We start from the raw sequence: 25,891 nt of genomic DNA on the forward strand, positions 1-25,891 counted from the left end.
TTGTAACTGGTTTCTCTGCAACTACTTTAAGGTCATATTAATCCAGTCTTCCATGTCTTTAGAACATGCTCGAATCTAATGGGGACAAGGGTGGCCCAGTCACAGGGCCACGGATAGCCATACTATACTGACTGTACTGATTACATTAAAAAAAGAGAAGGGAGGACACCTCCGCTGATCGAAAACCGAACAATTTTCTACCCCTACCTCTTTTTTTAATGTAATCAGTACAGTCAGTATAGTATGGCTATCCGTGGCCCTGTGGGCCCAGTCGTCTAAGGCGCCGCGATTCGCTGTGCAGAGTTGCGTCCCTTTGGGCATGCAAGAAACCTATGATTGTGGGTTCGAATCCCGGTTCGCCCCGATTATGTTTCGAGGTTTGTGAGCACCATACCCGTGCTCGTGGGTTTCACCGAAGTGGTAAACGCCTGAGACCTGCATCACTTCGGGCCTTCATCCCACATTAAGCTGACACGCTGTGATATAACTGGAATACTGTTAAAAGCGGCGTTAAACACAACTCAGTCACTCTAACCCTGATCTTCACGGGTCGTTCAACTATGAAGCTGTATGACGTAGCGTATGCAAAAAATTGCATATTGCCTACCTGATGTTTTGGTACGGTGGGGAGTGTTATGTAACATTACTTTTTCTTATTTCCACAATGTCGATAAGAGCATTATGACTTCACGCCCACAGGGGCTTGTAACGCAAAATTTAGCAGCAAGATATAGATGGTCACAAACGGGGTCAAAGTATTATAATACTATATGTCCCCGTCAGTGACCATATACGGTCTTGCAAGAGCTGCTAATCTTTGCGTTACAAGCCCCTGTGCTCACACAGTCGACTCGTTGAATTTTTAAGATTTATTTATGCAAGTATATTTTTGAATGGCCTCAATAAGCACCCACAGTGAATCCGACAAAATATACCGTGAAATTAAACTCCTTTTGAAGCTGTTTCCATACGTATGTCAAGCATGTTGTGACTGACAAATCAGATTTCGTGTTCATCAAGATATAGTCAGGCCTTGGATTGTCACACGCGAATGTACACAGTAGGTCGTTTGGTGGAGTTGTAAAATCCCCATTTTAAAACTTATCATATCACACGCTATGCATTTCTCCTTTCGATCTTAGTGTGGAAAAGCCATAGAACAAAGTTTCCAGCTTCAAAAATATCTCACCCGAACACATCCCAGCATCACCATGGTCACCACCCAAACAAATGGGTCACGAATTGTCATCCCGTGTATTACGTAGTTGGTCAAAGTTGTCTTGACAGCACTGAGGGAAGCGAGGTAGATCTATCAGAAGCCAACATATAAAGACGATGGAACAAAATCTGGAATTAAACGTTAACCTGACTTGTCTTAATAAAATGGATGTTTATCGAATAAAACAAAATCGCTAGACAGTTATTCTTGTGTAAAATGTGCCAGGTGTAGATTGACGCTTACCATTGTCAACACATTTTTCACTGTGTTGTCTTTATGCCAAACAATTAGCATTGGGCTTAAGCTAAGTGTGCCAGTTAAACAGCCTAGTTCGGCAAGGGTGGAAACTGGACTTTTAAAGTCAGTTAGCTCTCTTGCCTCGGGAAGATGTAAAAATACCTGTTACATAATTTCTCTAAAAATGTACACCACATTCACACTTGTCTAACCTAAAAGAGCTGTTTGTCGTACAATAACGTATTCTAGCTTTAGACACAGAATATGCATAATCATCATGTGGTGGATCCAGAGGCCTCCTTCTGAAATCCACAACCAGTACAGCTACCCTTTCCCCACCCACCCAGGGTAAAAACAGTTCATTTGAAAAATCTAAACACTCCACCCTCCTTTTGAAAAACAGTTTGTTTGAACAATCTAAACACACACCCTCCTTTTGAAATCCACAACCAGTAAAACTACAACCTCCCAACCCACCCGAGGTAAAAACACTTCGTTTAAAAAACCTAAACACACCTCCTCCTTTGGAAATCCACAACCAGTAAAACTACCCCCTCCCCTACCACCTAGGGTAAAAACAGTTCGTTTGAAAAAACCTAAACACACCTCCTCCTTTTGAAATCCACAACCAGTAAAACTACCCCCTTCCCCGCCCACCCAGAGTAAAAACAGTTTGTTTGAAAAATCTAAACACACCTCCTCCTTTTGAAATCCACAACCAGTACAACTACCACGGGCATGGTGCTGACAACCGGGAGAACCGGGATTCAAACCCATAATCATAAGTTTCTGGTGTGCCTAAGGGACGCAAATCTGCAAAGCGAATTGCGGCGCCTTAGATGACGGGGCCACCCGTACCCCAAGATCGAGGTTAGAAAAGTCTTCAGCAACCCAGACTTCTCGAAAGTGAGTGAGTATGGTTTTACGCCGCTTTTAGCAATATTCCAGCAATATCACGACGGGGGACACCAGAAATGGGCTTCACACATTGTACTCATGTCAGGAATCGAACCCGGGTCTTCGGCGTGACGAGCTAACGCTTTAACCACTAGGCTACCCGACCGCCCCAGCTTTTCGAAAGAGACGAATATGCTTGTTTTGTTGTGAGAGGCGACTAACGAATTCGGGCTGTTCGGGCCCGCTGACTTGGTTGATGCATGTCATCGTATCCAAATTGCGTAGAAGGATGCTCATGATGTAAATCACTGGACTGTCTGGTCCAGATTCAATTATTCACAGACCGCCGTCATGTAGCTTGAATATTGCTGAGTGCGTCGATAAACAACAAACCAAACCTAATAATCAGGTTGACAATATGCAATATGTTGCACACACTATCTAATATAGCTACATAGTTGAAAACTAAACATCTTAGGTATACCCATATCAAGTTTTCAAGACAGGGTGGAATCTTTCTGTTTAACTTTGCACGTGTATTTTGGCAGCTGATTGTGCACGTAAAGTAGTAAAACGTCTCAATACTGTATTGTCGAGAACAATACAACATGACGCCATCCGTTGTTCACGCCGTCACAAACTGATAACTTAACGTCATCATGAGATTAACTTCCACACTCCGGGGCAGTGGTGACTTGGCATAACACCACTGCCACGGGCTAATTTGCATATCACGTGACGCCTTTCTCAGAAATCAGAACAGAACGGACTAATTCAAGTATTTGGGGGCGCTTTACATATTGTTTTGCATAACTATATAGATATGCTACTTCAATCATATCCCAATTGCGGAGATCGATGCTAATGATGTCAATCACTGGATTGTCTGGTCCAGACTCGATTAGTTACAGACCGCCGTCATATAGATGGAATAATGCTGAGTGCGGCGTTAAACAACAAACACACATGCATTGTCACCTCTTGTGGTAAACTGAGGTGCTGAACGCCTATTCTCGACCCGGATCTTCACGGGTCTTGACAGGAGTAATGTTCCATAAGTGATTGTGATTTGAAACCTCTGATATATACCAATCTCAGTATGTAGAATCAGAACCGCTCATTTTAATGTCCTTCACCCAGAGACTAAAAGATATGTATTTGCAGAAATGGTTAGAATTAATGTCCAAATCAAATAAATGTTTATATTATAGAATCATGAAAAGTAATATTGAAATTGTGGTGTACCTTTGTAAACTTGAGTTTAACAAATTTAGAATTGCACTAGCACGATTTAGATGTTCCTCTCACAACTTGTATATAGAGACTGGTAGATATAATCACATTGATAGAAGAGACAGAATATGCACATTGTGTAACAACTTCAATTGAAGATGAGTTTCACTTTCTCCTGGTATGTCAAGCTTACAAACATTTACGTGATTAATATTTGCCATCTTTCTACTCTGTACACCCGGATGTCCATAAGTTTGTAGATCTTTTAACTTCATCTGATGATACTATGTTATGTAACCTGGCAACATGTGTTTATCACGCTATGTCACATAGAAACAGAATTGTTAGTTAGCAACCACGTCACCTACATGTAAATACGCATTGTACTATAGGCATGTGGCCTTTTAAGTACTGAATAAAACTGATTGAGTGGGATACACCAATCAGAATCGAGTATTTTTCAAATTCATGCCAGAAACAACGTTTGTAAACCAATCACATTGTTACAGACACTTCAATTCATTTCAGACTTTAATAATCCCTAGCAAAGTTTCAAATGTCGTATTCAGTAAATGTATCTCCTCTGAACTCGTTGGTGATAGCGGAGATATAGAGTGAATGCATTGGTTGAATGAGTATTTTGTATCTAAATTAAGGAAACATCGATACTGCCTGTTTACAAAGTAAGGTGCTGTACATGTTTATTAACATTGTTGTTTCACATAATTATAGTTCAAACTTGTATTTATTAAACGTAGGCACTGTATGTAGCTAAAACAGGGCTGTTTCACATAGTTATAGTTCAAACTTGTATTAATTAAACGTAGGCACTGTATGTAGCTAAACAGGGCTGTTTCACATAGTTATAGTTCAAACTTGTATTGATTAAACGTAGGCACTGTATGTAGCTAAAACAGGGCTGTTTCACATAGTTATAGTTCAAACTTGTATTAATTAAACGTAGGCACTGTATATAGCTAAACAGGGCTGTTTCACATAGTTATAGTTCAAACTTGTATTAATTAAACGAAGGCACTGTATATAGCTTAAACACTGTTGTTTCACAACGTTATACTTTAAAAAATGTATTAATTCGACCTAAAAATCCATGTATGTAATTCCCCAAATTCGGAAAAGAACCCCGGCAACCATAGGCTAAGAACGACAACCTTAATATATTCGCTAATATCCACCTGCCTTCCCCAATCAGATAATCCCGCTCCACGCGCTGACATCTGCAGCAGTTGACCCAGATACAGACACTCTGCAGACAGGCTGGGCCGTGTCTGCTAAAAATAGACTCTAATTTGCCTTCACACAGACATTGCGAGCCGCCATTTTGTGTCTGCCGATTTGTCTGTAAAAATCGACGTATAGTTTTAAATCCTGTTCAAAACCGCATTGCAGGTGCTGGCGTGGCCGCACAAATATACCTGTGAAATACATGTAGTTTCTGTCAAGGGTATACATGGCGACCGCAATGGATATTGACAGAGAGGAGCGCGAGACCAACATGAAGTTGATCCGTCTGATCTCGGCGCAGCCAGCGTTGTGGGATGCCAGGAGTCAGCACTATCGAGACAGGAGCTTTAAGAGCGAGGTGGTCAGAGATATTGGTCAGCAAATGAACTGGACAGGTGCGTGTTTTCATAACCTTGTGATAAATGTGTGGGTTTATTGTAAACGTTTTAGATATTGTCTCTTGCAGATCTGATAAAACCAGCATGTATTGTAAAATATCTGGAAGATTTTTTTACCATGTTTACAGTTGAGTATTTTGACACTTTTTTTAAATACTTTCTTGAAAGATTTAGATTTTTGACAAGTTAATTAACTTATGTAGATAAACATGATACATGAAGTGAATTAGATGATGACGATGATGATGATAATGATAATGAAGTGAGTAAGGATGGTTTTACGCCGCTTTTAGCAATATTCCAGTAATATCACGGCGGGGGACACCAGAAATGGGCTTCACATATTGCACTCATGCCGGGAATCGAACCCGGGTCTTCGGCGTAAAGAGTGGACGCTTTAACCTCTAGGCTACCCGACTGCCCTGATGATAATGAAATAGATGTGGTTTGTTTCGGGGGAATATCTGCTTCCTTACATCAATTGCTACAAGACTTTTATTGTCCAAAGTGTGTCTATATACGTCTTTGTATAGACAAAATGGATTGGGTGGTCAGACTCAATGACTTGGTTGATTGTTTGTCATTGTACCCGGACACCGTGAATCATTTGATATCAATATCTGCATGGATTGTCTGGTCCATATTCTGTAATTTACAGGCAGCTGTCGTATAGCTGAAATATTGTGTGGAGTTAAAACTGTCAAACTAGACTATGTATAGTGTAACGTAGGCGTTCTGGTAGGACTCACCGAAGTGAGCTGTCCGAATCAGCATTTGGAAATACCATTCTATAACAGAAGACACCACAACACAATTAAAGAAAAACACTTTCAGCACTCGTAAGGTTGGAGAATGCTTATCTCACACTGCACCAGAACTATAACGAGGGTGGTCCTTTGTCATGAGCGGTTGTCATGAACGAAGGACATTGATTTGTTCAGCTGCATAGCTAGCTGTTGCATACATTTAACAAAAGAAACTTTATATAATAAAACTCCCCAGCTATACCCAGATGTCATCTCTGTCAAAGGTGTGTTCCTTCGCAAATGTTGAGTAGTATTTTCCTGTTAGCCTGAAGATCTGGATACTGGAATTAAATAGCTATGCTATATTTTCATGATCCTATCTAATTTTCTCCAGATCATGCAGTTATCAAGAAGTTTGCCAACCTGCGGACATACTACACGAAGGAACTGAACAAGGAGCTGGTGAGTCAGGTCCACAGTCGGATGAAGGGCGACACGGAGGACACATACAAGTCCAAATGGCCGTACTACGATATGCTTGACAACTTCCTCAGAATGCAAGTCCGGACAGCAAAGAAAGTCCATACAAAAATGGTGAGGTGTTACTGTTAGGAATCTCTTACTACTCATTATCAACTGACTATGAAAGATAAAGCAGTTTGATTGGTTATTTTGTCAGGTGAGTGAGTTAATATTTAAAGTCACATCGGCATATTATACTCAATATTTCAGCCATATTGTGATGAGAAGTTATACATTAAGAATACACATATTTAGATTAAATCAATGTACGATAAAATAACTAGAATATCACAGATTAATATTTAGAACTAGCATACAACCATAAAAAGATATCACTATATGTAACAATACATTATAAAAAAGGGTTATAGATCGCCAGCAGCTGAAGATAGATCACCATGCTAGGGTCCATGGGGACTTACAGTACCTTTGCAACCTGCTTGGACCCAGGCAGGATTTACATCATCCCTTCAGGTCTTCAGGCAATTTTTGTCAAATTTAGCCAAAGTTAAATGAACACATATACTACGATTAAAAATGTGGCAGAGAAAAGTTACTTTGAAGGACGTGGTCTTACATACCCTCTCTGGGGGACAATCATTTTACACTTCTACATCCCCCATCAAGGGTACATCCACTAACAATCCAAGTCTATCAGGTCAAAAAAAGACTTGCTTGACCGTGATTCTCTCATCACAAGGGATGCAAAATGGAGGATCCTCACCTTTCAATAAATATTCATGAGTGTGTTTTGTCAGGACAAAGATACAAGATGGTGTGTTTAGGAATAACTTAGTGTTTTATCCTAACATCCTCTTTCACACAAATCAGTATGAGCGAGCGAGTTGGGTTTTATGCCGCTTTTAGCAATATCACCACAATGACCACAGCAAGGGACACCTGAAATGGAATTCACAAATTGTACCCATGTGAATGGAACCCTGTCCTGACGAGTAATCACTTTTACCACAAGTCTACCCACTCCATCACTAACCCGACGGGGCGGTCGGGTAGCCTGGTGGTTAAAGTGTTCGCCTGTCACGCCAAAGACCTGTGTTTGATTCCGGAAATGGGTAAAATGTGTGAAGCCAATTTCTGGTGTCCCCGCTGTGATTTTGCTGGAATATTGCTAAAAGTGGCATAAAACCATACTCACTCACTAACCAGAAACTGAAAGTGCAAAGACAAGTGATTGAGAGAGTGGGTTTATGGCAACTTTGAACTATATTAGAGTTATATCTTGGTGTGTCAGCTTACTGTGTGAAGGAAGCTGAAGTGATGAAGGACTTACCACTTACTTGAAACCAACAAGTGACATTATGGTGCAGATAAACCAAGAATCATACTATGGGTAATATGGATTTAAACCCGCAATTATCAGATTCTGCTAAGCATAAGAGACCTCGCACAGTAAATCTGGGATCCATTCAGCAAAGCGATCGTAATGCTAATGTGATCGTAACTCCCATACTTTAACATAAAGTTACAACAACCAGAACTACAGATAAGCAGCTTATTTGCATAAAATACCCCCTAAAATATTCAAAAGTACAGAAATGCATGCATTAAATGAAAAACTCAAGTTATAAAAACAGCTGGCATCAATACCCAATGAAGCTATTTCAGAGCATGCGTACAAAGGAGCTCATTTCCGAAACACAATTACAAGATAATTTACTTTCTGAGTCAAGCCTATATATTAAGAACAGTTTTATACATCTAAAACACCATTTCATTTTCATTGGGAATCTTAAAATATTCACTCATAACACCGATACTTTAACCTAGACTTACATCTGTGTGACTCTATGAAAGGTTTGTGGAATGGGGCCCATGGCCCTACTAAGAATGGATGCAAGAACAGGAGGTTGGGGAAAACTAACTTTGCTGATTGTTGTGTTGGACATCTTCTTTCAGGAAAGCCTTAATACAGACTCTCCCGGAGTGATGAGAGTAAACCTGGACAGTGACAGCATCGAGCACATATTTGAAGATGCAGATGACCAGTCAGAGGGAAGCAAGCTGGACAGTCCAGAAGCCAATCAGGACAATCGCCATGGCAACCATTACTTTGTGGATTGGGACGATGAGGCAGTTCCGCGGAAACTTATCAAACGTGAACCTGAGATGTATGTCTATGAGGCGGAAAATCGTTCGGACTCAGAACCGTCAAGTCATCGTCAAGTGGTGCCATCTATACCAGCATCCCCTAGCGTACCCCATCCAGTCCCACAACGTCTCATCAGTCACCATACTACACCCAGTCCTCATGCCACGCCCACCACCTCCTATGCCAGTCCGACTGTACTTTTTCAACCCGACATGGCACATACTGACGTAGAAGATGATATCTTTGCAAAATTAATATGTTTTCAGTTGAAACGTCTGAGGGATGGTAAGAGAAAAGAACTTTTAAAAATTAAAATCCAACAAATGATTGTTGAAACATTGTTTGAGGATGATTAGAATATCCTATTGCCCACTCGGCTCATTTTTGTTCCATCAAGTTCTCCATGCAAGGAAGGTCCCAGAGAGATTTGTTTCTAATGTTCCCTGTTTAATGATATTCAATACACTCAAGTCATGGAGTGAGTGAATGTTGTTTTAAGGCACCTATGGGGACCTGTTCTTCCCCGGAATCTCTATGGAGAGACAAAGATGGGTAGTGGGGACCTATTCTACTCCGGAATCTCTATTGGAGATAAACATGGGTAGTGGGAACCTATTCTACTCCGGAATCTCTATCGGGAGACAAACATGGGTAGTGGGGACCTATTCTACTCCGGAATCTCTATGGGGAGACAAACATGGGTAGTAGGGACCTATTCTACCCCGGAATCTCTATGGAGAGACAAAGATGGGTAGTGGGGACCTATTCTACTCCGGAATCTCTATGGGGAGACAAACATGGGTAGTGGGGACCTATTCTACTCCAGAATCTCTATGGGGAGACAAACATGAGTAGTGGGGACCTGTTTTACCCCAGAATCCCTATGAGGAGACAAACATGGGTAGTGGGGACCTATTCTACCCTGGAATCTCTGAGGAGACAAACACAGGTAGTAGTGACCTATTTTTCCCTAGAATCCCTACTGGGAGACAAGAATATGTATATATCGTGAAAACCGGGATGTATAGAAAGTTATTCCTCAGTAGTATATACACACATATACAATCATGTTCATTCCATTTCTTCCGACATTGTTGCAATAAACTGTTGTGAAGCCCTTGTTTGTAGTTATCCTCCAGCCACAGACATCAACAACAACAACAGGCGTTAGGACATTTATTCCCTGGTGTACACATTCAGTACACAAGTGTTCCAATGTTGGACCATCACATCGATATCACAGTGAAGTACACAGGGACGAGCAGCATATATCACACAGCACAGGACGACTTACCAGCTCTTGTACTTAAGTATGTTTTAAAAAAAGGAGGGGAAGAGAAAGCACATTTATCAGTCTGACATCTTTCAGCTATTAATCTTACTCAATTGAGGATCTTTAATATTGGTGGCTTTTGTGATTGAAAATAAGGGGAACTTATTACTGACTTTGGTGTTTTTCGCATAAGGAAATGCTTCTTGTTTTATCTAAAACATCCACACATCCAAAAACTCTTACAACATGTATAACAAGGTTTTTGTAACTCAAAGTAATGAGATATTACCAAACAAATTTCGAAACTCCACAATATTTTAGTGACTTCCGTCAAGACATAAAGAAATAGGTAACAAGCTTCACATTATTTTGTAAATAAATTCTCCAAACATGAACATCTTCAAAATTATATCCTGATTCATACTAAGTTTCTGTCGCCTAAATTCGGGTCATTTAATGTCTTTTCAAGACTCTAACTAGTGATTTCAAGGCCATACATACCATAACAGAACACAAAATAAGCTCTCAACTAATGTAAGGATTGCTAATAACACATGACTAAAATCATTACTTTACCCCCAAAACAGCAAAATAACTTAAAATGTACAATTTTACCCTCAGACCCATCAGTGATAGAAAGAATTATAGAAAGAACAAGGCAGGACTTGAATTAAGCTTTTCAACATTTTTCAAAGATTGAATGAAAAGGCATCACAGCTTGATAGGCTATTGTTCATTCTCATAAACTTTCACGAAACAGTATTTGTGACCGAGACAACAAGATACATATACATAACTGTGCAGTGCACCATGGGATAGCACCAACAAGTGAATAACACTTTATACAAGACAACTGCTCGGCCAATTACAGTAAGCTGTACAAAGGGAGCTAACTTCAACAACATTCTAAATTACCGTCCTGGTAAAAACAAAAAGTCTAGAGATGAAATCCCAGCATTATTCATAGGTCAGCATTGTCTCAGCATCAGCCACATTCTATGCCATGAAGATTATAACACCCTGGAGCCAGTGAATGGGCTTCATGCGTTGGTTGTACAGATGTGGGAATCAACCCCAGAACTTTGGTGTGACGAGTAAACGTTGTAACCACAAGGCTACCCCACCGCCCCCTTAACCTTTGGAAACATCACTGAGTGTACAAGCTGGCAGCAAACACAATGTCTCTCTTGATCATCGCGGAGGCCTCCTCCATCTTCTGGAAGAGTACAGGGTCCCCGATAATCCTGGCTGCGTTCCGCACGTCACGCAGCGTCTCATGCAGTCTTTGTATACAGCGCACAATGATCCCTTCTTGGACGTCAGTCAGGTCGGTAATCTCCGCAAATGGCTGAAATATCAACATATTTACTTTTGGTGGGAGGTCGAGTCAGGTCATGATGAAGCCTATAATGCTGACAGACCAAGGTCGGTTGGTTGGTTTGTTGTTTTACGCCGCACTCAGCAATATTCCAGCTATATGACGGTGGTCTGTAAATACTCAAGCCTGGACCAGACAATCCAGTGATCGACATCATGAGCATCAATACACGCAATTGGGATCGATGACATGCATCAACCAAGTCAGCGAGCCTGACCACCCAATCCCGTTGGTCGCCTTATACGACAAGCATAGTCAACAGACCAAAGATCATAATGAGCCTTTTTTTTGGTTTGTTTCTTGTTTAACACTGCACTCAGCAATCTTCCAGGTATATGTCGTTAAATAATAAAGTCAATCCAGTGATGAGCATCGGTCTACACAACTGGGACAGGATGACATGCATCAACCAAGTCAGTGAATCTCTAATTGATGTAACACCAACACCACCTGATCCTGGCATAACTTATGGCTAATGCTATAGTACACTGGTGCATGGAAGTAATAATGTCAATGATACGATACATTTAATTCAGAATTGATACATATTGTTATATAAATTGTTCTGATCACTTACACACTGTATCCAAATTGGAATTGAACATTTTCACTACCTTAGATGATTTGGTCAGATGGGTCACTTGAATGTACATTGAGTAATGGGGACATATTCTGCCCTAGAATCAAGCAAGACAAGCAAGAAGTACTGGGTCTATGCTGCCCTCGACTCCCTAAAGGGAGACAAGCATGAGATACTGGGGATCTATTCTGCACCAGAATCCCCACAGGGAGACAAGCATGAGGTACTGGGGATCTATTCTGCACCAGAATCCCCACAGGGAGACAAGCATGAGGTACTGGGGATCTATTCTGCACTAGAATCCCCACAGGGAGACAAGCATGAGGTACTGGGGATCTATTCTGCACCAGAATCCCCACAGGGAGACAAGCATGAGGTACTGGGGATCTATTCTGCACCAGAATCCCTATAGGGAGACAAGCATGAGGTACTGGGGATCTATTCTGCACCAGAATACCCACAGGGAGACAAGCATGAGGTACTGGGGATCTATTCTGCACCAGAATCCCCACAGGGAGACAAGCATGAGGTACTGGGGATCTATTCTGCACCAGAATACCCACAGGGAGACGAGCACAGTTTGGACTGTGCAAAACAACAATGTCTACTGACCATGCCTCTCGCCCACTCAAACACGACTTCCATGATGCCGATCTTGAATGTGGCTTTGTAGTCCTCCACTGGTACTACCATCCCATGTTGCCTCTGCAACTGACCGATACGCTCCGCAATCTCCAGGATCCGCTCATGGCCCTGAACATATAAATACTATAAAGTTTCTTCTCTAAAACAGCTGAACCTCGCTAACCAAAAATGATGAACTCAGGAATATATCTAGAATTCTAAACTAAGTGCCCTTAGCAGGCAAATTGGTACAAGATAATGATTTTGTTGAAAATTTGGATTTATTACAAGTTAATTTCCTAAATTCTCAGATATTGAAACATTGCATTTAGTAAACTAAGCATTAGTTTGTTTGTTTGATTGTTGTTTAACGCCATACTCGACAATAATCCAGCTATATGACGGTGGTCTGTTAATCCAGTCAGGACCAGACAATCCAGTGATTGACATCATGAGCATCAACCTACCTTATTGGGATACAATGACATGCATCAACCAAGTCAGCGATTCTGACCACCCACTCCCATTAGTTGCCTCTTAGGACAAGCATAGTCACCTTTTACAGCAAGCATGGGTTGCTGAAGACCTATTCTACCTCGGATCTTCACGGGTCGCTAAGCATTAAAGCCTCTCCTTCTTGTCCTCTCGTTTTCAGTGATATACAAGTTACCTCCAGAAAGCCATGACATCAGTAAGATCTATGTTAACATGAACTGGGATTATTTATGGCGATTTGCTGCAGGCATGGATAGGTCTATGTAAGTGAGTGAGTATGGTTTTACGCTGCTTTTAGCAATATTCCAGCAATATCACGGTGGGGGACACCAGAAATGGGCTTCACACATTGTACCCATGTCAGGAATCGAAGCCAGGTCTTCAGCATGACGAGCGAACACTTAAACCACTTGGCTACCTAACCGCCCCAGGTCTGTGTAAATCCCTGTAACTCTGTACATGGCTTAAAACTCCATTGACCTGGCTGCATTATTCATTGTTATTGTAAGTCAGAGTAATGGATAATATTAAATACTGAATGGATCTAACACTGCTTTGAGCAGTTTTCCAGTGATATTATGTCTAATCAGCTCAATGTCTGAGGGAAACCCCAAGACAAGCAGACTGCAGATGGTTTGTGAAATGTTTTGGGAGCCTGGGCATAGTGCTGACAAATCAAGGATCATGATCAGGGCGAATTTGGGATTTAGATCCTGGCACATCAAAGGGAAGCAACTACACACAGCAAACCCCCAGAGTCCCCCATATGTCAGATACATTCTACTGGTCCTTCAAATCAAACCACAAAGTGAATTGAACTGAAATGATGGGTCAGAGAATGAGCCTAATAAGTCCCAGTTCAACAATGATTAAAGCTTTCAAATCCTGTGACAGGTTGATCTCACCTTTTTGAGGGTGTCCGTGAGGTTGGGCTCGCTGCACTTCTTCTGCTCGAACACCATGCAGGAGAGGAGAGCAGCAATGTCTGTCGGGTGGAGGTCGGTAAGGGCATTCTCAAACACCAGCTCGGTGATCATCAGCTCGTTGCTGCTGATCTCACATGCCACACGACCTTTCAACTGGACTGCGTTGTTGGCATCGATGTAGTTCAAATCTTGTAATACCTAAACAGAATTGGAACATTATAAAGGCTCTCTAGCTCACCTGATGTTATTATGAATATTTGCTTAATCAGATTGTTTAGGTCATAACGGAAGAACAGGCTTGAATTTTCAAAAGTAAGATTCAAACAGTGCAAGGCTCTGAAGCTCCCCTGACTTTTCTGGATCATCATTATTATTATTATTGATGATATAATAATAGTCATAATCAAAAGGGTTAATGTGAATATGCAAAGATGAGAAACAGAAGATTCAATACCACAGAAAGGTATGTAAACTAACTTATGCCACAAGACATAAGAAGTCGACTAACGAAATCGGGTGGTCAGGCTCGCTGACTTGGTTGATGCATGTCATTGATCCCAATTGTGTGGATTGATATCAACTTCTTTGAGAGGCATTTAGAAGTTGGAGTACTAAGTAAGGATAAGATATATGGATGAACAACTTCTTTATTACAATTGGGAGCGATGGTTCGGCGTAGGTTCAAACACTGTTATCAAGCAAGTGATGTACTGAGTATGGTTGACAAGTATATGTACAGGTAGTAGGAATGTTTATACAGTAGGGCTGATTTAAGATGTACTTACACTGGACTGGAGAAGCCTGTTATATACACAAAAGGGTGAACATATCAACTGGGGAAGTCAGTAATATAAACAAAAGGGTGAAGCCAGTAATATAAACAAAAGGGTTATGACTGATTGGGATGTTTGATGAGTTGATGGTACGCCGGGGGTATGTAATAGCCTTGGTCACGTCGCTCCTAATTGTAATAAAGAAGTTGTTCATCCATATATTTATTCTTAAAAAGCTTTCAAGATAAACTTCATTAACATAGTGCCATGGCACAGAAGCTCTTTTAGAGGATAAATATTGAGCAGTTCTCAGTAAGTATTACAATTTTTGCTTCACACTGACTGGCTAGTTCATTCTATTGTGTCAGGTTTTTCATTGGTTTATAAGTCAGACAAAACACTCCCTCTTGGGTTTGGTTGAGAATGTTAATACTCTGTGCCGTTGGCAGTAAGGATTTCCCTTCTAGTGTTTACATTGTCATCCAAACTCTTGTTTTATCCTGTACATATCTCCTAGCTAGTCTCAATTACAGATACCTGTCCCTCAGAAAAATACTAATTCACTCAGGACAGAAATCCATAAATCTTCGTACAGTATTCTTAAAACTATTTGGCAAGGGGCAGATAACTCTAAATGACTGACCTTTATCCTCTGCTCATACTCCGGCAGCAGGGTGAGACTCTGGTCAGACAGCAGGTACTTGAGGTTCTCATACTCGGCTTGTATGGACATGTTCTTCTGGACATGGTGGAACTGGTGGGAGAAAGGGAGAAGTGAGCGACTGTTGTTACTATAAGCTTTAGGCACTGGGGTCACATTCTGTTCTGGTATCTACACAAGGAGAGAAGCATTGGGTTCTGGGGACCTACACTGGCCTGGAATCCCTACAGGGAGACAAGCATGGTGTACTGGGGACCTACCCAGCCCTGGAACCCCTATAGGGAGACAAGCATGGTGTACTGGGGACCTACTCAGCCCTGGAATCCCTACAGGGAGACAAGCATGGGGTACTGGGGACCTACTCAGCCCTGGAATCCCTACAGGGAGACAAGCATGGTGTACTGGGGACCTACCCAGCCCTGGAACCCCTACAGGGAGACAAGCATGGTGTACTGGGGACCTACCCAGCCCTGGAATCCCTACAGGGAGACAAGCATGGTGTACTGGGGACCTACCCAGCCCTGGAACCCCTACAGGGAGACAAGCATGGTGTACTGGGGACCTACCCAGCCCTGGAATCCCTACAGGGAGACAAGCATGGTGTACTGGGGACCTACCCAGCCCTGGAACCCCTACAGGGAGACAAGCATGGGGTACTGGGGACCTACCCAGCCCTGGAACCCCTACAGGGAGACAAGCATGGGGTACTGGGGACCTACCCAGCCCTGGAACCCCTACAGGGAGACAAGCATGGTGTACTGGGGACCTACCCAGCCCTGGAATCCCTATAGGGAGACAAGCATGGTGTACTGGGGACCTGCCCAGCCCTGGAACCCCTACAGGGAGACAAGCATGGTGTACTGGGGACCTGCCCAGCCCTGGAACCCCTACAGGGAGACAAGCATGGTGTACTGGGGACCTACCCAGCCCTGGAATCCCTACAGGGAGACAAGCATGGTGTACTGGGGACCTACCCAGCCCTGGAACCCCTATAGGGAGACAAGCATGGTGTACTGGGGACCTACCCAGCCCTGGAACCCCTACAGGGAGACAAGCATGGTGTACTGGGGACCTACCCAGCCCTGGAACCCCTACAGGGAGACAAGCATGGTGTACTGGGGACCTACCCAGCCCTGGAACCCCTACAGGGAGACCAGCATGGTGTACTGGGGACCTACCCAGCCCTGGAACTCCTACAGGGAGACAAGCATTAGGTACTGGGGACCTACCCAGCCCTGGAACCCCTACAGGGAGACAAGCATGGTGTACTGGGGACCTACCCAGCCCTGGAACCCCTACAGGGAGACAAGCATGGTGTACTGGGGACCTACCCAGCCCTCGAATCCCTACAGGGAGACAAGCATGGGGTACTGGGGACCTACCCAGCCCTGGAACCCCTACAGGGAGACAAGCATTAGGTACTGGGGACCTATCCTGCCCAAGAACCCCTACATTAAGACAAGCATTAGGTACTTGGACCTATCCTGCCCAGGAATCCCTACAGGAAGACAAGAAAGGGGTACTGGGGACCTATCCTGACCAGGAAGCCACACAGGGAGACAAGGATGTAGCATCATTATTAATTACATAATACATGCAGTGTTTGAAACAAAGGTGCAACAAAGGTTGACTTTGACTGTTAAGTTTTCAATACTTTTATACTATTATTACACATGTGCTTGTGTATAGAGTTTAATAACTAGCTGTACTTGGGCAATATGGACAATAAGCACTATGATATGAGTCTACTACTTATATCTGACGATACAATCAAAATTTCTGCTGACAGTTACAGTACTCACATGATCTTCAAACTTGGGACAGTTGATACATTGATATTTTCTTAGATTCTCTTCAAGGAACTGCAGTGACCGGAACTGCTCAACGAGACTGATGTCACGAAGGTGAAGGTCTTTCACAGGGTCAAGGCCACTCATACCAGACAGATTAGCTTCTGTCAGTCGCAGCAACTCCTGGGTTGTCATGGAAACAGACTGGCCGGGGGGATCATCTCTGTGTGTAAGTGAATGAGTGAGTGAGTGAGAGTAAACTTTGAACAGCATTTCAGTCCTATGATAGGATAGAGAGAGAGAAGTGAGATGGATCGTAGATCGTAGATGGTATGGTGCTGACAGTACAAGTATCTTCATGGAATCTTAAACAAATACGTAATCTTGACGAGTTCAATATACGAAAACAAGAACCCAAGCACCCAACCCCTGAGGTGGTCTGACCATACCGAGGTTGCAGTCAAATCATTTGTTCTGTTTTACAATAATTCACTTTAAAGTTTATGAAGCCAGTAAACTGTCCTCTGTTTCATTACAGTAACCTGGGAACTGAGAAATGTTACCACCAGATGTCATCTTGTTTTCAAGCAGACAAGTGTCAATATTCATCACATTACAGGTAAATACCGATCATGTGATGGGTCAATATTCAAGGTCAGTGTCAATCACATGATTTGGGGGTTATACATTGAAATGCATTGTTTTATCGAATGGTATGGATTAACCAATGGCACTGGAGATTCTTAACACAGATATAACGTTACATACTAAACGAGGAGCAGGTGAATCTGTCATGGAACCGAAACCACCTAAAACACACATTGGTGGAGAAAGAATTTACATTATGGAATAAGCATAGGCTACTGGGGACCAACTCTACTCTGGAATCCCCACAGGGAGACAAGCATAGGTTACTGGGGACCAACTCAACTCTGGAATCCCCACAGGGAAAAAAAGCGTAGGTTACTGGGGACCAACTCTATTCTGGAATCCCAACAGGTAGACAAGCATAGGTTACTGGGGACCAACTCTACTCTGGAATCCCCACAGGTAGACAAGCATAGGTTACTGGGGACCAACTCTATTCTGGAATCCCCATAGGGAGACAAGCATAGGTTACTGGGGAGCAACTCTACTCTGTAATCCCCACAGGCAGACAAGCATAGGTTACTGGGTACTAACTCAACTCTGGAATCCCCACAGGTAGACAAGCATAGGTTACTGGGGACCAACTCAACTCTGGAATCCCCACAGGTAGACAAGCATAGGTTACTGGGGACCAACTCAACTCTGGAATCCCCACAGGGAAAAAAAGCATAGGTTTCTGGGGACCAACTCAACTCTGGAATCCCCATAGGGAGACAAGCATAGGTTACTGGGGACCAACTCTATTCTGGAATCCCCACAGGGAGACAAGCATAGGTTACTGGGGACCAACTCTACTCTGGAATCCCCACAGGGAGACAAGCATAGGTTACTGGGGACCAACTCTACTCTGGAATCCCCACAGGGATACAAGCATAGGTTACTGGGGACCAACTCTATTCTGGAATCCCCACAGGGAGACAAGCATAGGTTACTGGGGACCAAATCTACTCTGGAATCCCCACAGGGAGAGAAGCATAGGTTACTGGGGACCAACTCAACTCTGGAATCCCCACAGGGAAAAAAAGCGTAGGTTACTGGGGACCAACTCTATTCTGGAATCCCCACAGGGAGACAAGCATAGGTTACTGGGGACCAACTCTACTCTGGAATCCCCACAGGGAGACAAGCATAGGTTACTGGGGACCAACTCTACTCTGGAATCCCCACAGGTAGACAAGCATAGGTTACTGGGGACCAACTCTATTCTGGAATCCCCATAGGGAGACAAGCATAGGTTACTGGGGACCAACTCAACTCTGGAATCCCCATAGGGAGACAAGCATAGGTTACTGGGGACCAACTCTATTCTGGAATCCCCACAGGGAGACAAGCATAGGTTACTGGGGACCAACTCTACTCTGGAATCCCCACAGGGAGACAAGCATAGGTTACTGGGGACCAACTCTACTCTGGAATCCCCACAGGGATACAAGCATAGGTTACTGGGGACCAACTCTATTCTGGAATCCCCACAGGGAGACAAGCATAGGTTACTGGGGACCAAATCTACTCTGGAATCCCCACAGGGAGAGAAGCATAGGTTACTGGGGACCAACTCAACTCTGGAATCCCCACAGGGAAAAAAAGCGTAGGTTACTGGGGACCAACTCTATTCTGGAATCCCCACAGGGAGACAAGCATAGGTTACTGGGGACCAACTCTACTCTGGAATCCCCACAGGGAGACAAGCATAGGTTTCTGGGGACCAACTCAACTCTGGAATCCCCATAGGGAGACAAGCATAGGTTACTGGGGACCAACTCTATTCTGGAATCCCCACAGGGAGACAAGCATAGGTTACTGGGGACCAACTCTACTCTGGAATCCCCACAGGGAGACAAGCATAGGTTACTGGGGACCAACTCTACTCTGGAATCCCCACAGGGATACAAGCATAGGTTACTGGGGACCAACTCTATTCTGGAATCCCCACAGGGAGACAAGCATAGGTTACTGGGGACCAAATCTACTCTGGAATCCCCACAGGGAGAGAAGCATAGGTTACTGGGGACCAACTCAACTCTGGAATCCCCACAGGGAAAAAAAGCGTAGGTTACTGGGGACCAACTCTATTCTGGAATCCCCACAGGGAGACAAGCATAGGTTACTGGGGACCAACTCTACTCTGGAATCCCCACAGGGAGACAAGCATAGGTTACTGGGGACCAACTCTACTCTGGAATCCCCACAGGTAGACAAGCATAGGTTACTGGGGACCAACTCTATTCTGGAATCCCCATAGGGAGACAAGCATAGGTTACTGGGGACCAACTCAACTCTGGAATCCCCATAGGGAGACAAGCATAGGTTACTGGGGACCAACTCTATTCTGGAATCCCCACAGGGAGACAAGCATAGGTTACTGGGGACCAACTCTACTCTGGAATCCCCACAGGGAGACAAGCATAGGTTACTGGGGACCAACTCTACTCTGGAATCCCCACAGGGATACAAGCATAGGTTACTGGGGACCAACTCTATTCTGGAATCCCCACAGGGAGACAAGCATAGGTTACTGGGGACCAAATCTACTCTGGAATCCCCACAGGGAGAGAAGCATAGGTTACTGGGGACCAACTCAACTCTGGAATCCCCACAGGGAAAAAAAGCGTAGGTTACTGGGGACCAACTCTATTCTGGAATCCCCACAGGGAGACAAGCATAGGTTACTGGGGACCAACTCTACTCTGGAATCCCCACAGGGAGACAAGCATAGGTTTCTGGGGACCAACTCTACTCTGGAATCCCCATAGGGAGACAAGCATAGGTTACTGGGGACCAACTCTACTCTGGAATCCCCATAGGGAGACAAGCATAGGTTACTGGGGACCAACTCTACTCTGTAATCCCCACAGGGAGACAAGCATAGGTTACTGGGGACCAACTCTACTCTGGAATCCCCTCAGGGAGACAAGCATAGGTTTCTGGGGACCAACTCTACTCTGGAATCCCCATAGGGAGACAAGCATAGGTTACTGGGGACCAACTCTACTCTGGAATCCCCATAGGGAGACAAGCATAGGCTAATGAGGACCAATTCTACTCTGGAATCCCCACAGGGAGACAAGCATAGGTTACTGTGGACCAACTCTACTCTGGAATTCCCCCAGACGAATGATTATAAACCTGACCACTTGTAGGTATCTGTCTGCACTGTTATAAGTTTCCATGCCGCTTTGAGCACTGTTTCATCAATTAGGTTGGGGTGAAACAGTACAGCAAGGTCAAGATAAGATATGAATCACGACACATAGGTCATGATATGATACATATTGCGATATTATTAGTAGTGAACTTGAATCCCTGATTGCAACACATTTCGTGAAAAAAATGCTGGGTGTCATTAAACAAGTAGCCAGTAATTTATTTTCGCAAGTTTAACATCTTGTGTTGATACAGAAAACAACTTATTGTGTATCATATCGTCGCATTAAATTCATGATGCACCAGTGCACTGATGGATCGTTTCACCACTATAATACAGTCAGGGATACTAAGAATAGGCTTCACATTGATAAGGGGAATCATATCAAGGCCTGACCATCACTCCCCTAATCCAGCCATCCTTTCAAAGCAGGGGGAGTCAACCATGGACAGGCGTACAACAAACCCACGAGTTCCAGATAACAGTGGGCGAATGATGTTTTATGCTGCAGTCTGCAATTTTCAGTTCATGTCATGTCAGCGTGTGTGTGCAGTCGTTCTAGTCATGTCTGCACAAATGCAGGGATTGAACCACCGACCTTCTCCTCTCTGGGCAGCTGCTGAGCTATATAAACTAGACCACAGGGGTTGCTCTTGTGACAAGCTAAAGGCGTGGCTAATCCGGAAAATTGATTTCGACAGAAACATTTTTGACAGACGAATAGCAGTAGTAAACTGAAAGAGAAAGCAAACAATGAATCAAGATGTAAGCAGAAGTTACGACCAAAATGTGTCGGGCATAGGACTTACTTAAATCTGAGTTGTTGTCGTTTCTGTACATCATTTATTATTTTGGTTGGATCCACCTTCAGCGTCTTTGTTGTCACAACACTAATTTCTTCCCCCTTCACCTTCACAACGTCATGCCAACATGGACCCTCGGGTTGAAACAGTTGCCGAGACAGGATTGGCGATGCCTCGGCAGAGTGTTTATCATTTTGAGCAGCCTCACTGTAATGTTTTTCACAAACAATAAGCACAGTAAATATTCTGTCGTTATTCTGCCCCATACTTGACTGTAGCACAACACCCAGTGTGTTCCTGTGACTTGAGTTGTCGATGACCACCACACGACCTGCAGACAATGCTTTAATGGCTGCCGGGTGGGTCAGGACCACGCTCTGCAAATACAGGATGCTAACATATCAAGGGCGGAACCAGCATTTTAAAAAGTGATTGTCCAAAATATCAAAATCCTCTCTCAGTCAATTTTACTGCCTATAACAACATACTACATTTGGTTTTCAAGGGGAGTGGGGGGGACCCCCTGGACCACCCCCCTGTCTGGATCCGCATGTGTATATAATGGAACGTGTTATTGATGCTATACTCCAGTCTGATAAACTTGGCATCAGGATCCAATAAATATGCAGATGAGGTCCCCTAGCAAGTTCTGCCTTTAAGCTCCATACATTGATGACAAGTTTAGATAGATGGGATGAAATTACAAGATTCAGACTAAATTGATAACAGCTATGGGTTAAACAAATCTTATTAGATTTACAAAATATTGAGTCATCAACTTGTGGTGATAAGGCTGAGTGAGAGGGTGATTGATTGTTAACACCACATCAGTAGTCCTCAAGCTATTCACAGCGAGGGATAGTTTTGAAAGAGTTGATTGAAGAATTGTCTTTAATATTTTTTTCCTTTATCAGAGTTATGTTTATGGAATTATATGCGTAAAAAATGATGTGCACACTGTAAATTCACACCAAAGTTTGGAACTCCATAAATGCAAAAAGATATTGAAAGTAATTTTTTTAAAATAAATATGTATGCAATAACTTCACAGGCTGCTATTTAAATATTTAATATTGTGTATTCCTGCAACACCAACCCACCTGCACCTTCTTCCGTAGGTCATGGTATTCCTTCCACGACTTGAAGTAGTTCTCAAGGTCGATAGAACACATGAAGCACTCCACCTCCTGAATGTCCTTGACCTTCTTGGCCAGCTGCTGAATGGCGTCCCTATGTTTCGTGGCATCCTTCTGAGCGTGAAACTCGGAGAAGCTCCTCTTCATCATGTCCTCCACTCGCAGCTGCTCGACCCGCAGCAGGTTCAGGATCATTGTGTACGTCAGGCGGAACTGAGACTCTAACTTTGTTGGTTTGCCCTGCAAGTATAATTAACCCTGATAACAACAGGTCCCCAGCACTCTGTTGCATGTGCCCCAGTAACAGGTCTTGCAGTTCAGTCAACGTAATGGCAAGCAAACCTTTATCATAGGGCATAAATAACCTCTAGATCTAAACATGCTAAATACGATGTAACACTATGTAACCTGCAGAGTAACACTATGTAATCTGAAGACCTTACGTAACCTCTATTTCTAAATACCATGTAACACTACGTAACCTGCAGACCTGACGTAACCTCCAGATCTAAATACCATGTAACACTATGTAACCTTCAGACCTTATGTAACCTCCAGATCTAAATACCATGTAACACTACGTAACCTTCAGACCTTACGTAACCTCCAGATCTAAATACCATGTAAAACTATGTAACCTGAAAACCTTACGTAACCTCCAGATCTAAATACCATGTAAACATATGTAACCTGCAGATCTAAATACCATGTAAATCTACGTAAACTGTAGACCTACATAATCTCTAGATCTAAATACATGTAAATCTTTGTAACCTGCAGACCTACGTAACCTCCAGATCTAAATACCATGTAAACATACATAACCTGCAGACCTACGTAACCTCCAGATCTAAATACCATGTAAACATGCGTAACCTGTAAACCTACGTAACCTGCAGACCTACAAAGTGCTGGTAGATCTATGCAACATATAGACCTAAGCACAATCTGGATGGGTAACTTGGGTACTTGCATCTGGTGGATCCTGGGCCATCTTCCCGAGGCAAGTGAGTTAACTGACTTTAAAAGTCCAGTTTCCACCCTTGCCGAACTAGGCTGGTATTATGGAGTTACATTTTGGCTGGACTAACGAGTCTATGCATAGTCCAATCAAAATTGCGCACTGAAATTGAAATCCAGTTCGTAAAGTGTCATGCAGATTACTGTCGACTGCAGGATTTGCAAGGCATGTGCACCGCTAACTCGATGTCAACAGATATTTTCAAAATCTTTTCATGCTTTTAAACAAGGTGCTCACGTGATTTGATGCACTTCGCGATGTAAGACTCGTTCTATCACAATATATATCTTGATCATCAATCAGACCGTCTTGACTGGGCGCCACCGTTTTGTTTGAAGCAAATGCAAGTGATATGAGAGGTTGAATCTGATTGGTTCATAGGAAAGGCATAGAAAGCACATAACTCGTAATAGCCACTGATGGCGCTACAATCGAGCCCAGTAATTCCAGCCTAGTTCGGCAAGGGTGGAAACTGGACTTTTAAAGTCAGTTGACTCTCTTGCCTCGGGAAGATGATCCTGGGCAGGATCTTGGTACCCACAGGACTACACGGACCCATGGTTAGTCATGTGATGTATTGTTTAATGACAATAGCAATAAATAAGACTAAAAAAAAGCATTAGAATTTGTACTTTAGTAAGTGTTATCACGAATATAACATTTGTTACAATGACAATAAAGCTCCATGGTTACACAACAAGCCACTAATGTTCGCATTTCTTTCTGACTATGCACACATTCCTTCTGTCTTTTATATGTTCAAGTAAAGATAAAGCTTCAGTCAACTTCAGTGTATGCATGATCAGTTCCTTTTACACATGTATTTAAATATTTTTTGTTAGGTTCCGGTACAATCAAACATTTTGTACCAAACTTGAGATCAAAAGTTGGTATGGTTGTGTAATATGGGGTAAATTTGGATTCATCCTAACCCTTATCTAGACCTAAGTACCATCTAGACCCATGTACCATCTAGACCTACTGTCCATCTAGACCTATGGCATCTAGGTCTATGTAGAAACTAGACCTGCGCACCCTCTAGACCACTCACCAGCATCATGCTGTGCAGATCGGAGACTTCAGGGACATCTCCCTTGCAGAGTATGATGACTGTTCCTGTCGTGTCCAGACCACGCCGTCCCGCCCGCCCAGCCATCTGGATGTACTCTCCCGGCAGTAAATCGCGGAATTTTGTTCCATCGTGTTTCCGTATTGAGTCGAACACCACGGTCCTGGCCGGCATGTTCACGCCCATAGCAAATGTCTCGGTGGCAAACAGGATCTACAAGATCACGAAAAAACATCTAAAAATGAGTCAGCGCGAGTATCAGTCAGCTGTTATCGCTATCCTAGTTATGGGACTCTAAGAATGGGCTTCCACATTGTACTGATGTATTTGTACAGAATAAAATCTCTGTGTATGGCATAATGATCAAACACGATAACTACAAGGTAATGGAAAAAGGCAGCCTTCTTCCTCTTATTTCAAACAGGCTAAGCAAAAGAATATGTATGACAATAATTGTACACACCTAAATAGATCAAAATTCAACATCTGCCACATCCATGATTAGTGGCCCTTCAATCATGATATATACCATGGAACCATTCACAACCAAAGCTTCGTTTTGGAAATATCTCCATATCTATCTCCATCTTCCTGAGGCAAGGGAGTTAACTGACTGTGAAAGTCCAGTTTCCACCCTTGCTGAACAAGGCTGGATTTTCTGGGTTTGATTGTAGTACCAGTGGCTATTACAAACTATGGTTGCAAATGAGTTCAAGCTATCTATCATAATACATGTGTACCAGGTATTATCATACACAGGACTCTGGAGGATGAGGTGAGGTGAAATGGGTTTAACGTCGCGTCCAAGATTATTGCACTTATATAGCGACGTGCATGTATGAGTGTGTGTTTGTGTGGCTGGTTGTTCTAGTCCGGACTAATGCCGATTTATAGTGCTAGCTCACTGAGATACCATGCCGCAGTTTAACATGAATACCCCACTCAGACACAGTATACTGACTCCG

At 43.1% G+C, this 25,891-nt stretch overlaps 2 protein-coding genes across 2 annotated transcripts in view; one reads left to right on the top strand and one right to left on the bottom strand.

Annotated features, from left to right (window-relative positions):
- The first annotated feature begins 4,960 nt into the window (after window positions 1–4,960).
- On the top strand, window positions 4,961–8,992 carry LOC139458830 (uncharacterized). Its single transcript, XM_071240258.1, has 3 exons — window positions 4,961–5,223; window positions 6,367–6,566; window positions 8,412–8,992. Exons 1-3 carry the CDS (start codon window positions 5,055–5,057, stop codon window positions 8,958–8,960), a joined length of 918 nt encoding a protein of 305 aa, XP_071096359.1. The 5' UTR covers window positions 4,961–5,054; the 3' UTR covers window positions 8,961–8,992.
- A 781-nt stretch (window positions 8,993–9,773) lies between these two features.
- LOC139459573 (superkiller complex protein 2-like) overlaps window positions 9,774–25,891 on the bottom strand; it is a 38,378-nt gene continuing 22,260 nt past the window's right edge. Inside the window, exons 17-24 of the mRNA XM_071241126.1 lie at window positions 24,909–25,139; window positions 22,801–23,076; window positions 21,707–22,077; window positions 17,117–17,327; window positions 15,297–15,407; window positions 13,860–14,078; window positions 12,448–12,588; window positions 9,774–11,225 (exon numbers count right to left, since the gene is read on the bottom strand). Coding sequence (XP_071097227.1) covers window positions 11,025–11,225; window positions 12,448–12,588; window positions 13,860–14,078; window positions 15,297–15,407; window positions 17,117–17,327; window positions 21,707–22,077; window positions 22,801–23,076; window positions 24,909–25,139 — 1,761 coding nt within the window. The 3' untranslated portion in view covers window positions 9,774–11,024. The remainder of the gene's footprint in view (window positions 11,226–12,447; window positions 12,589–13,859; window positions 14,079–15,296; window positions 15,408–17,116; window positions 17,328–21,706; window positions 22,078–22,800; window positions 23,077–24,908; window positions 25,140–25,891) is intronic.

The sequence above is a fragment of the Haliotis cracherodii genome, unplaced genomic scaffold (genome assembly GCF_022045235.1).
Source record: "Haliotis cracherodii isolate W230 unplaced genomic scaffold, xgHalCrac1.p SCAF_13, whole genome shotgun sequence".
Classification (NCBI taxonomy): domain Eukaryota; kingdom Metazoa; phylum Mollusca; class Gastropoda; order Lepetellida; family Haliotidae; genus Haliotis; species Haliotis cracherodii.

Bases quoted from the DNA above. Each gene is read 5' to 3' on its own strand.
- LOC139458830 (XM_071240258.1), top strand. From the start codon at position 5,055: ATGGCGACCGCAATGGATATTGACAGAGAGGAGCGCGAGACCAACATG. The intron at 5,224-6,366 runs GTGCGTGTTTTC...AATTTTCTCCAG, and splicing joins TCAGCAAATGAACTGGACAG to ATCATGCAGTTATCAAGAAG. The intron at 6,567-8,411 runs GTGAGGTGTTAC...ATCTTCTTTCAG, and splicing joins AGAAAGTCCATACAAAAATG to GAAAGCCTTAATACAGACTC.